This window comes from Hippocampus zosterae, chromosome 20, assembly GCF_025434085.1.
Source record: "Hippocampus zosterae strain Florida chromosome 20, ASM2543408v3, whole genome shotgun sequence".
NCBI lineage: Eukaryota > Metazoa > Chordata > Actinopteri > Syngnathiformes > Syngnathidae > Hippocampus > Hippocampus zosterae.
Window position 1 is genome coordinate 3,971,108 of NC_067470.1, and position 13,274 is coordinate 3,984,381.

Below are 13,274 nucleotides of genomic sequence, written 5' to 3' on the forward strand. Positions count from 1 at the left end.
AATCAGCTGCCGCGCTTTGTCTAATTTGTGATGAAACGAGCCATCCATCCTTGCGTTCCCTATAGCTCGCTTGACCTAATTTGTTCCAAAGTTTACATTTCGTCTCATCTCTCATTTTCAACTCACGCCTCGAGTTTGCCTCCCTGCCGCTAATTCGTGCCCTCTCACTGAAAATGCTCACTGGACTGCAGAGTATCATTTCATGACTCTTGTGCTGTGACTCACGGACACAAGAGTTTGCGGGGAACCTTGTGGCCAGCGGAACAACAAACTAACACATGCCGGACCACAACACGGCGTATAATTAAGGTCGCAACCAGGCCTCGTTCACAAGATTCGACTGCTTGGTTTTGCTCTCCGACCTTTCAGTACTTTTATGTTGTTTGTTGAACAGCTGCAGTATACCATGACTGGCTTTCCGGGGAAATTTGTTCCAATGTGCTTCGGTGGCAATGAACATGTGAAACGTGCTTTTAAATGAATCTCATGTCGCTGGAGTTGCAATCCTACTCTGTGTATTTTGCTCTTGTCACCACTTTTAGAAATTGCCATCTGTTTCAATGCAAACATATTCAAAGCATGTCTCAGATCATCCGACTGAGCAACTGCGGATGAGGCTGTTTTACTCTCATTTGCGTCACGGACCGGGTGAACTGGAGATGATCCCAAATGACTTTGAGGGAAAAGCTGGAAAAAAATCAAAAATAAAAAAAACGCACACAACAACTTAATTCTACGGAACATACAGAAAATAAAAATGTGCAATCATTCCACTGATGGCGCTTGCGTAGTAGCTGTCTACTTGAATGCCACTCAAACTATACCATTGCTTCGTCTGCCAAGTCGCGCTGACATTCAATCGTTAAATCAACATTTGAACCCGTCCAACCTATTTACTGAACTGAACTTGAGTAAACAACTAGCTTGTCTTTCAAATAGCCCGACAAGCTTAGGTCAATGGGAAAAATAAATTCACTGTAATTCCATGTTAAACTCAAAATCCCTTACCCCAAAATGTAGCATTTTAAACGGTGTATTCATCCACCTAAATAAAATGTTTTCCACCTCTTGGGACTTGGATTTGGCCCCAAGGCATCATCTGGTCGTCTAAGTACACAGCTTATAGTATATGACACGGCATAGGTATACAATAAAGGCCTTTCTATTTGATTTTCTGCGCACAGAGAAGATTCCAACTTCACCAACCATGTATTTGAAGTTTTAAAAAAAATGCAGCATGCTGGCAGGGAAGAAACAAGTGAATTAGCTCTCTCCAGCATCAGTTTTTCCCCTTCGAAGCACGAGGAGCAGCAGACTGCATAATTATAAAGTCAAGAAGCAAAGCAATATATGTCATGTGTCTCTGGGTGTGTAAAGTAAGAGCAAATGTAGAAGAACAGTGATACTGGCACTTTACATTTATTGAACGGACTTTGCTGTATATTGCTCCTGCTAGAGAGACGGGTTCCCGGGTTAAATACTGTCCACTGGAGCTGGAGATCTGACATGAGCATTAATAAATTGAAAGGGCAGCTGAACAATGTGTAACCGTGCAATACATTTTACCTGCTTTGTTTTACGGTATGAATAAAAGGTCACATCGGTTTCACTTTCCTGCCCTTTATTATAGTGTGGCAATGGACTGCGCAGTCAGTCCTACCAAAAGCTTACCCATATGTGGTTGGACCGATGTGATGCACGTTAACGCCACCTGCAGTCCTGTGCCAGTAATGCCCAGGTACAGTTTATGAAGTGCCCATGAATTTGGTTTGGATTTTAGTATGTAAGTCCAGTATCTCGTTCTCATGATTATCACCAACGGCCTTCATTATATCTGTAATTAATTGCTCAACTAATTAGACTGTGGGACTACAGTTAAGTGTTGGGTGTATTGTCTCTTGTTCATTTGGAGAATATTGCTCATGTTTGCACTCTCAAACATATTTGCGTTTGCATTAATGTGTTGTCCTTTGGGAGCCATACAAATGACTTTACATTATCAAACCATCCCTCGGTGCAACTATTGGTGTGATTAATTCATAATAAATATTGTGCTGAAAGTTGTCATGGTTCAACTCAAATGAGTGTTCTGTAAATGTCCCGCGAGGATGTTTTAAAAGTCCTGAACGCGATTACTTCCAATGGATATTGTGAGAAAAAAAATGATTACGAATTAGACATATGACACGGGCAGAGAGTGTTTCCTGAAAAAAAGCAACTCGGCTTTTGTGGAGGCTTTATATGAGACGCAAATGGGATACAGGTTGATGGTGTGTTACAACCTGAAAAGTTAGAATTGCTCTGGACTCTGAATCAGGAGAGAAGAAAAGATTTTTTTAAAAAAATATTGCCATGAAACTAATTTGCCCCAAATGGGACAAATGTTACTTTCCTGGGCAACATAATTTCAGGCATTCAACATTTTCCCAAACCGGGCGTTTGATCGGTGTAGAAGCCCCCCAAAAAACAGAAAAAAACAAAAACCGTTTGATCCGCTTCAAGTTGCAAAGAGGTAGTAATTGTACTTTCATTAATTACAAGAAGAGCGGAGACAGAGGTACCATCTTCTGTCACATGGAATGTCAAAAATGTCTAATAACAGACATGAAGCTGATCAGCTTTCTTGACATTCCGGTGTTTGCAAGCTTTGTGATTTTACAGTGGGAAAGTAAATAGATGCATACATGGCATGATTAAAGCCAATGTTTAGCACCTTATATGGTGTACTCAAGTTCAAGCCTCATTAAGAGTCAGTGGAGCCCGTCATGAATGGGGCCAGACATGTTTTACAGTTGATAGGAGATCTTTCTTGAGGCGATGCGTTTGTTTGATCCGGCAAGACTGACTTCTGGGTGTTCTTATAAATTCTCAACAGCTCAACCAGTAGCAAGGCAAGTGGATTCCAGTCAAAGTTGGCTGCGTAGCCTCCGAAAGCCACCTCAACATGCAGGCAACCGTTCTTTAAAACAAATAAATAAATAAGGCGGCCATGTTGAAATAGGATATCGAGTGATATCACTCGCAACTACGGAAATCTGTGTCTGTTGTCAGTTCCGGGACCATCTTGTCAACTGGACATTGCCAAGCCATAATAGCCAGGCTGTCAGGAAGCGTGATAAGAGTCCAAGATTTCGCCAGTGACTCATTGTGGTGACATTCTTTTCATACTTTATAAGAAAGAATAAGCAGTGTAAGCTTCAAATTGCCAAGTAACTAAATCGAGCAAAACTCCAACATCACATTCTCGCTCTGTAAGCAACCTGTCAGATTGTTCCATTAACAAAGTCAAATTGTACTGCCACTGTGAAAACAGCAGTGCATTTCCTTCACTGCGACTCGAGGAAAACGCAACTGCTTCACTCAGTTCAGCACGTGTACTCAAAATGAACTGAGTCTTTGTTGGACTTGCGGGGTCTTCGGCTCACCTGTGCAGGATTAAAAGTCAGAAAATTCAGCTCCAAAATAAATGTCAACAAAATTGGAGGGAAAAACAAAACATGCACCCGTCACACTTCAAGTACGTCCAACTAATGTTTGTTTGTTCACTCAGTTCAGTGTCAGTCCAAGCAAAACATGTCGAAATTACATAAATATCCACGGTATAAATATTGTATCCGTCCATCCATTTTCTAGACCACTTGTGCTCATGAGAGTCACAAGTGAGAGAGGCGCGAGAGGGTTATCAACAGTAAAATAAAACGCATGACTACAGTAAAATCACTAGGTCTGAAGACAATCCAGACATAAGTATTAAACTATGCTCAAGAGGCAATTACAGTGCTGCTATCCACGTGATCTTCTCAGAGCAGACCGGTTCCAGTAAATCGTTAGGGTGTTTAATGTTCCCTGACTTGGGTGCAGAAAGCCATCTTATCTGTTTATTGGTGTTTGTGAGTCAGCGCTGGTAGTGTCTCGCATTATTCCAGACAATGAGGATTATCGTGTCTCTTATGTACGGTTCCTACACGGCTCCACTGGGCTTATCGGAGCGGCCATCTGAATCTGAAAAAGTCACCCGGCTTCATGTTTGAGCTGCTTCAATATAATTCACAGCTTCCGGTGGCTAAACTATATGACATTGGGTCGGCACGGAGTTTTCCACACTGTGACAACGAGGCACTCTATAACAGCCACGTGAGCGCAAAGTCCCGGTCCACTTGTTGCCCGTTAAGTCCGATTTATTCATTTATTTTTTTCACTTGTTCTTCCACTCATCTGGCGCTTCCACCTCTCCACACTTGACATGCATGCACTCATGGTTGACTATGAGGCACTCTAAAGCGGCACTCAAAACACTGGTTTGTCTTTTTTTCGGTGATGTGTGCTCACTCATTGTCGACGAGGAGCTCTAAAGTGGTCATGGCAGTGAAAGATCCAAAGAGAAGCTGCATTTATGGGGTGTACTCACTGCTAGATTGCTAAGTGCACGTTGCAATTGAGCCAGAATCCATCATGCAAACAAAGAAGCCCAAGTTCTTAGACGGTGAAGTAGGGGCAGTGTTTTAACCACGCCCAGAAAAAAATATGGAAAAGATGAATCCTAGAGTCCCACAGTTGAGTTCTACATTGTTCTCAGTTTTGCACATTTTCCACAATTATCTTCCAAAGCACATCTCAGAATTTTCTTTACAGGGACTTTAAACAGTGGTAATTGCATTCACATTTTCAACATTTTACATTTTACTTTCCACTCAGGGCTTCTGTACACCATTCTCCTTTCTGGTGTAAAACACTTCCAGATTCCACGGGGGAAACACGGTTTATTATGATAGCAGGAAGAGTCCCAAATTACTGAGTAGACTTAGGCTGCTGCGGTAGAACACTCCGAGGAGTTCAGAGAAGGCCGAAAATAGCGGCGCACACATGTAACAAGTGGGCGCGCTCACAGATGTCTCTGTGTGTGCTCTGATTTCGTCACTTGCTGTTTTCGAGTTGCTCATACCGAGTGTAGCCGTAGAGTCACGTTTAGTTTCAGCGATTGACTACATGTATGTGGGCCAAACTCTTGGCCATCCGCGGCATGCAGCAACATCCTCACCACTAGCCAATGCCATGACTGAAGCAGTTATGACCGTTGTGTGTCTTGCATAGCAATTAAAAAATGATTTCCATTCATTCTGACCTTTGATCATAATGACCCCAAACAGCCCACTGATGCATGATCATGATGAGTCCCCGTTTCCACCTGGGTCAACATTCTGAGCGGAAATGTAGCATGACTGTGGCCAAATACAACATCGTGACAGTCATTATCTTGTTTTTCCTCCCACTTCAAATACCACCAAATGTGAGGTGATAGGGGGAAACAGATGCGCATACACGCATATCCAACTCGCACACGGACACACGCATCCGGCTAAATCCGGTGTCAAGATTTTTTTTCTTTACACCTTTGGTTGTCTTCAACCTGTGTGTGAACAGTTGACCGCTTCAATATAATCGTATCCTACCTTTAAACCCACTTCTCCTGGATGGCCCGGCTGACCCCTCTCCCCTGGATGACCCTGACAGGAAAATAGATGAATAATCATGACCAATGCATTTCTTTTTATATTGATGAAAATAAGGTCACCAATTACTTTCGTGGGTTTGTACGGTTCACTCGTAAAACACACTTTCCGGCATCACGATGGCAATAACTGTGATTCTGCAATGCAATTACCCTTAAGAGGACACATGCACTACCGTTTCTTGAATTATTTTACTATGCCTTACATTTTTATTCACAAATGTATTATTTATATATCTATTCACTTTATTCACACAAAAAAAAAATCTGAACATTAAAATTCAATAGATGCCGGCCTGCTCTGCTTTATATTCCTTATTTTAATTCAACTGGAGTTGTATGCACATATTAAACAATTCGTGTTTGAAACGTCTATATAAATGATTACCTGTGGTCCTGGTAAGCCCGGCATCCCGCTGTCACCCTGGTTAAAGTCACGTTTAATACAAACGTGATTATCAGTGCTACCCAACATTCATTCGTGTGTTTCTTCACAGTCTTACCTTCAAACCAGGAAGTCCTCTTGGTCCTGGCGAGCCATCCACACCCTGCAGAACCAAAAGCAGAAGTAAGTGATTCCATTTGAGAATTGGCTCAACATCCTTTTCTAAACTCAGCACACAGTCAGCAGTTCACCTAAAAAATAAAGAAACGGTATTCGACATCTGAGAACTGATCATGAGAAAATTTTTTTGTGCTTTTTTTTTTTTACCTTCTGCCCGTGATTTCCAGGAGGGCCAGGCTTCCCAGTTCCACCCTGAAAGAGAGCGAGAGAGAGAAAAAAAAGTACTTGACGTTTGAAATGTCCAAACAGCATGACTGATACATTTGCTCCAAATTTTTAACATATCAAATAAAATAGAGTTTCATACATTATGCGACAACACAATTTGTGACAATTCACTATATCATAGCACAGAGATAAATAAATAAACTGCGTACTCACAGGCTTACCATCAGCTCCGGGTAATCCGGCTTCTCCTTTGTCCCCCTGGAAACATAAAGGAAGCCTTTATAGAGAAATGCACATGAAAAGAAAACAAAAAACAAAACAGCAACACCATTATCCAGATAGCAAACCGATGGCCCAAACTGCATCTAAACCATCTGCTGTTTCTCAAAAGGACCAAATCACTATTTAAAGGTCGCACCATCTCAAGCTGCAATAAAAGCTGTTCAATTGGCCGCGTCCTTACTTCAAAATCTTCAGAGAAAGTTACAAAGAGGGCGGTAATCATTACTGGCGCTTAGTTGTGGTCTACTGCACCCACTGCCGTGTTCCCGCCTTTTATCATGCTGGTTAGCTTAGCATGGTTGCTAATCGGATCATTCTGTGTATTAATTCACTTTCGAAAGCTTAACAGATTCAGGGTCAGTGGAAAGTGGGGATCTAAGTTCAATGGTGTGTTCTACATTTTCTTCCTGCCAAGCAAATCTTTGGTTCACACCACTCACGACTCAATAATGCTATCAAAACAAAATAATTGAACCTTAAACCAAAACTAAAGTTGGGAGTCACCACAAATGTGATGACAGAATGGCGGGATTGGGAAATTAGGTGAAAACAAAAATCAACCGCTTCACACACTAAAACACAACTGCAATAAAATTCAGAGAGCTGGCTGATGTCGGTGACATTCTCAAAGACAAACAACTAATTGACGGCTTTTTTTTACCGTGCGTCCTTGCGGGCCGCGCTGCCCAGGGGGTCCAACTCCACCATAGGAGTCGTCCGCTTCTGCAATTGTGGCTTTTCGATTCAGAGGACACTGCAGAAGCAAGGATTGGACAAATGTTTAAGATAGCAAAGCCAGCCCAAACTTTTACTTATTTCATGTTTGGAAATTGCTTACTGTACTTTTTTTTAATTTTAATTTTGCCTTTAAAAGTGTATAGCAATTCCAGATTGACTGTCCTTGGAGTTTACAAGGAACAGCTACTTCATACCAATTATAGCTACATCCGCCTGAATTTGGAAGTGTTTGATAAATAGACTCTTACACACATTTGGGATGATAATTATTCAAGTAATTTCACTTACCCTTTCATCATCCTGTGAACCATAAATAAAAGAGAAGACGAGGGATGTTATTTTCAGGGTCGCATTATACATATAAATCAAACCGGGAAAAAAAACTGACATTTGCATTACTGTACAATCAGGTTAAAGGTTTACCACAGAGAAGATCTCACAAGCTGTCTCCCTCTCACTCTGAAGAGGATCACAGTACAGACGCAGTTTCTGGATTTGCATCTGATGTGAATCAAAAAAAAATCAAGAACAGCCGATTAGTGCCAAGAAGACTTTTGACTTTAGAAAATAAGTACAGATGTGGAAGCTAAACTAGTTGCGGTCAACATTATACCCCCTCCTAATTGCAGATGGCAATTAGCATACTAAACGAAATATAGCCAACATCATACCCACTAATGTTAGTATATTGGCACGTGTTAGCTTGTTTACATTTCGTTCAGTGATTCAACATAATGATGTGTACTTACAGGGACTGTGGCATCTGTTCCACGCCTCTTTGCCACCTGTGTCTTCCCATTGATGTAAATGGGCTCCATTGGCTCCGGTGTTATTTCCTGAATCCGTTGATCGTCAAGGAAGCTGGTGACCTGGCTGGGTCTCACCAGGAGTTTAAATTGATGCCACATCCCATCATAAAGAGCCTTACAGAAGGTACGAAAGATTATTTCAGATTATTAGTGTGGGTTATTCGTCAAAGCTTCAGAGCATCTCACTAGGTAGGTACAATGATTGTTGGGGATTACTATATTTTAAATTATTTTCACTTTACAGTCTGATGCTTGAGGTGCATGTTAGTAAGCACCCATAATATGTATTACCACCATTTACAGGATTTTAATCCATGCTATGTGGTAATCCTGTGTGAATCACATACAAGGGAACTCATATATAGCAGCCCTTTCTTTAATTTGTCTTCCCTTTTTTTTCTTGTGCGGCCGTGATGTGATGTGTATTCCTAAAATATCCCCAAATAGTGATATGTATTTAATTCAAAAAAATTGTAATAAATACCATGGGCCATTTATTATTTCCCTAATTGTCCTTTATTAAAACCGTAAGCCAAATACAAATGTGAGGAGAACAGAGCAGGCATTGTTTCCCATTTGCTGAGCCATAGCCAACGTCTTCAAAATGACAAATCACAGCCTACCACTTTGTGCCACATCAAAATAAATAAAACTCAAAGAAGTGCAAAAAAACAACATAATTGCAACCCTGTTCAGTGAGCCACGCTCAGTCTAGGTGTGTTAGAATTGAAAGGGGGAGTGTGCGTTTGGAAAAAAAAAACTGGCTGCTGTCTAACAGGACGTGTTATTATAAAGTGCCATGGAAATCGAAGCACACGTTCCAGGTGCGACACATTCACCAGCTAGTTTCCACCAGGGAAATGTTGCGGTTTTGATTTGGAAAGTTTTTTTTTCTTGTTTGTTTGGTTTTGGGAGGGTGGGGTGAGCTCCTCTCTGTCATCCTTCATATTTCATCCTCGGTGATTCATTAAAATAAGTGCCTTTCTTTTACCTGGAAGTACTTTTACCACTTAACAAATAACAAGTCAAGTCAAGTCAACAGTATTTATAGAGCACTTTCAAACAGCCATCGCTGCATACAAAGTGCTGTACATGGAGCAATTTAACATGCACAATAAACGTGGCAAGGGTGCCCTTTAGCGTCATTTGTTCTTTACATGTTACAGCAAAACAAGGCATCCTTATCGGAATTTAATGCAAAAAAAATGTCACTAATGCTCTTTTGCGAATCTTAGCCTAACAATTACCCACATTGACTGAAAAGTACTTCTAATTGTGCCAGATTTTTTTTCGACGCTAAAGGTCTGTGTGGGACAATCCTCATACCACTCACCTCGAGTCCCATATCGAAGACAATCCTCTGCTCCTTGTTGGTCATTTTAGTCACGGTAAAAGTGACAGTTTTGTCCTTTCCATTCAGTGTCACTGCAGCCTGGATCTTCTTGTCCTTTGATAGCACCCTCCAAAGGTCAAAGTTCAACTCTTTGGCAATCCCTTTTAGACGAACGGTGGCTACAAATACGTAGGATGGAGGAAGGCCCTCTGGGAAAATCTCTCTAGTAAAAAGAAATTTTGTGACGCATTGTATGAATGCAGCATAACATACATACACACTTTCTGTTCATGGAACATAATTAATTAAACTCTCCCAACAGCATGATACCTGGTGTCCTCAGTGATGTCAGTCGAGGTAGTTAGAGCAAATGCCGTCTCCGACACCAGAGACCCATTAATTTTCTTGCCTTTTTTCTCAATGTTCATGCCCACCATCAGCTCGAAGCCTTTCTCATCACGAGACGCCACTGGAATTCTTGTGGGACACACGGACTCTAGAATAAAAATGATCATTCGGTTAGACAACTTTAAGCTGGTCGGAAAAAAAATGTGCATAACTCTACATTAAAATGAATCGCGTCCACGCGTATGACAACTGTTTTAGTTGCATGCATTGTTGCTCATTGCATCTTGGTCGTGACAAAGAAGAAAGCAAATAGGACTTGTACCTTCGCAGAGCTTTTGTTCCATGGAGTCTCGAATACGGTCAATGGTGGTGTAATCTTCAGCGTACAAAACATAAGTGGAAGATGGTTTGTTAGCGATCGAGATTAGCTCCGAGTTGGTGATCTCACTCCCAACTCCCACTGCAAATACTGTTATGCTTTGAGCTCGCGCCTCGATGCTGGCATCCACCTGAGGAACAATTCAACTTTTGTGAAAAGGCAGGATGCGATTAGGTGGTGACAAGAAGAGGGAATGAACAGAATCGCACGGTATTAACACAACATCATTCGGATATTATCACAGTGTGGTTTGGAGCGCTAATCACATATCAACAATCGTGTACAGTACAATGTGTCACATAAGCAGTGAAAAATATTTACGACGTCATCTTGGGATTTGCCATCTGTGACCACAACAGCAATGCGGTTCTTGACTTGGCTGGCTCGCTGCGATGTTGAGAAAACGTGGTCCACGGCAAATTTGATGGCTCTGCCAGTCTACAAAACAGACGTGTTCAATTTTAGAACAGCTCAACCCCATGCATCCTATAATTGTCACCAAAAATGTGTTATGAGTATGGACATGCTGTGCCAAATGCAAGTAATAGATAACTCCCAGAAAAAAAAAACCTTAAAGCAGAGCTAGAGTGGGCACAGTACAGTGCCTTGTTTCTTGAAATTTCCATGGCGCTTAAGTTTTACAGTAACACATCATAGGAATGCTTCAAGGCAAACTTGGACCAGCCATAAGGAGAACAGTTTCCTAAACTGAATGTTTTGTTGCTTCCCTTCTATTCACCCTGCTTTTCCATCCCCTCTCAGCTTCAGAATTGCTTGTCTTGCCGGCTCTCCGGTTTTCATTTGGTTACACCTTGAACTGGTATAAATTTGAAACTGAGTGTTGACATTCAGCTGTAATTATTATTTACCTATTTAATGCAATGGGTAAGAAAACACAGCTGTCAAATCGTGATGTAAAAAACAGGAAATGTAAAATGAAATGTTGCCAATGATTCCAGTCTACAGCATGAATTAAAAGAATTGCCATCACTGTAAAACAGTAGGATGTATTTTCCTCCATGTCATAACCTTGATCCTAAAAATATAGCATCTATATTCAGATTTCACTTTTTCATGGAAATGAGGTTTGATGGTTGTTATATAAAAAAAAATGCTGTGCCTGCCTGTGTGTTTCCTCCCATGTACTTGATGCCTCTTATGGCTTTAATGAGTTCTGCGGCGCTTTGTTGTTTTCCCAGCGGGATCTCCAGACGATGAGTGTCACTGTACTGGATCACAGCAACCTGCAGTGGACACACCAAACATAAATGGTCGCTCTGTTGGCCTTGATCAAGATAAGAAAGCTAAGCGATGATCCACATAAAAAGGAAAATGACAGTAGGATATATCTTTTTGTCAGAGGAGATGCTCATAATCTCCTGTGATTGGAATGCCCCAAAAGCCAATGTTTGATTGCATATCACGCAAGTATTTCGTGCCACTCAATCTTCTGAGACTCAGCAAGTATCAAAGGACAACTTTGACTTAACTTTTTTGTTGTTGTGCAACCCTTATTCCGTGAGATAAACTGACCTCATTAAAGGGTGTTCAGCAAATATAAAGTCTCACTTTGATTGTGTCTCAGGTTATGACCTTTCCAACTATTTCCGGTTGGAAATGTTTTGAAAGGCATACAAAGCAGAAACAAAGCAGAATTGGTTTGTCTTCTACGCTTTCGAGTTTGTGTAGCGCTATATTATATCGAGGGTCGAATTAATGAGTGAGGGCGCGTAGGCAAAAGTGAGCCGCTCCACCTGGGTATAGTGGGAACTGATGTCAAACTGGCTGGTGATGTTGATAAGCCATTGCTTGGCCGTTTCGAAATCAGCCACGCCAACACTCCACGAGCCATCGACGATAAAGACCAAGTCATTGACTGCGGTGCTGCAGCCTGAACACAATACAAGTACAAAGGAAACAAAGCTCAACCGAAATAAGCAAACATGCATACATATCACAAGAAAGATTTTAACTGGCGTCAGAATTGACTGGGATTTTTCATCCCAGAGACAATTTGCGGCATCTACAATCTAGGATTCTATGCTTGTAAAATGAGCCCAGTTACATCCCATTAGTCTCTGATGAAGGCATTAATGGGAGGTGGAATCCCATCAGCTTGGATTTTAGACTGACGGGATGTAACCCAGCTTTTTACATTCCACGTAAGATTAAGAAATCTCATGATCGAACTGCATCATCTCTACCTGCTCGGATATCGTCTTCCTTTTCTGCAGCTTCCGGTGAAATCAGCAACACAATTATGCTCCACAGTGCCCAGAGCCACATGGCGGTTTAGGAGAGCGGTTCCCCTCAGTTCAGTCCAAGTTGGCTGAACCGTGATTGAAAACAACATGAGAAGATGAATTACACATCCAGCATACATGGTGATACATGCTTTGTGCGCGTGGTTGTTCCGTGTATATAGCCAACCGTTTATCCTGTTCAAGGTCACAACAATGTCTGGATCAATTTATCAAGCTAGTTGAGAGTGGATCGCCTTTGCACTTGTTGCCACTCATTCACAGGTGAGTTGGAATTGCTCCTGTGCCTGCTGCTCACCGACAGCTATGCGAGTTACTTGACGGCCTACTTCTTCGAATTCATCTCAACTCCAACATGGACACAGTTGGATGTTCCGACAAGATGATGATCCCAAACACATGACTGTTTTTGGAATGTATGGCGCTGGCAAAATAAATAAAATTGCCTCTCGAATTATCTTCCCAAAGCCTCGCTCAATCTAACCGAAAATGTGCTGATTGCCTTGTGTCCCTTTTACTTTGCAGACATGGTTCCACCAACCATAATGTTGGGCCTGACAAAATAACAATGTGCGCACTATGAAGAGCACTGATGGGAAAACTTCAGTATAAACATGGCAGAGAGCATTGCAGAGTTTTGGCAGGAGTTTTAAAGGCATGGGAGGATCGGTCAGCTGAACACAAGGCAGAGAACTCTTTTTCTTCACTCTTGGCATGTCGGATGGAATTTGCTCTCGTACAATTATGCATAATTTTGTACCAAATAACCTGAGGCCAAAATGGAACATTGAGAAGTGTGAAAACTACAGTGAGAATATAGAAACCATATTGCAGACTAGGCGGCCCGGTAGTCCAGTGGTTAGCACGTCGGCTTCACAGTGC

At 41.6% G+C, this 13,274-nt stretch overlaps 1 protein-coding gene across 1 annotated transcript in view; it reads right to left on the bottom strand.

Moving 5' to 3' along the window:
- si:dkey-225n22.4 (collagen alpha-1(XXI) chain) overlaps positions 1-13,274 on the bottom strand; it is a 35,627-nt gene that overhangs the window by 19,981 nt on the left and 2,372 nt on the right. The window contains exons 2-17 of the mRNA XM_052054200.1: positions 12,336-12,460; positions 11,886-12,022; positions 11,256-11,375; positions 10,453-10,569; positions 10,075-10,261; positions 9,735-9,900; positions 9,405-9,627; positions 8,012-8,185; positions 7,686-7,763; positions 7,551-7,562; positions 7,186-7,278; positions 6,456-6,500; positions 6,222-6,266; positions 6,013-6,057; positions 5,898-5,933; positions 5,451-5,504 (exon numbers count right to left, since the gene is read on the bottom strand). Of these exons, the coding sequence (XP_051910160.1) occupies positions 5,451-5,504; positions 5,898-5,933; positions 6,013-6,057; positions 6,222-6,266; positions 6,456-6,500; positions 7,186-7,278; positions 7,551-7,562; positions 7,686-7,763; positions 8,012-8,185; positions 9,405-9,627; positions 9,735-9,900; positions 10,075-10,261; positions 10,453-10,569; positions 11,256-11,375; positions 11,886-12,022; positions 12,336-12,417 (1,614 nt within the window). The 5' untranslated portion in view covers positions 12,418-12,460. The remainder of the gene's footprint in view (positions 1-5,450; positions 5,505-5,897; positions 5,934-6,012; positions 6,058-6,221; positions 6,267-6,455; positions 6,501-7,185; positions 7,279-7,550; positions 7,563-7,685; positions 7,764-8,011; positions 8,186-9,404; positions 9,628-9,734; positions 9,901-10,074; positions 10,262-10,452; positions 10,570-11,255; positions 11,376-11,885; positions 12,023-12,335; positions 12,461-13,274) is intronic.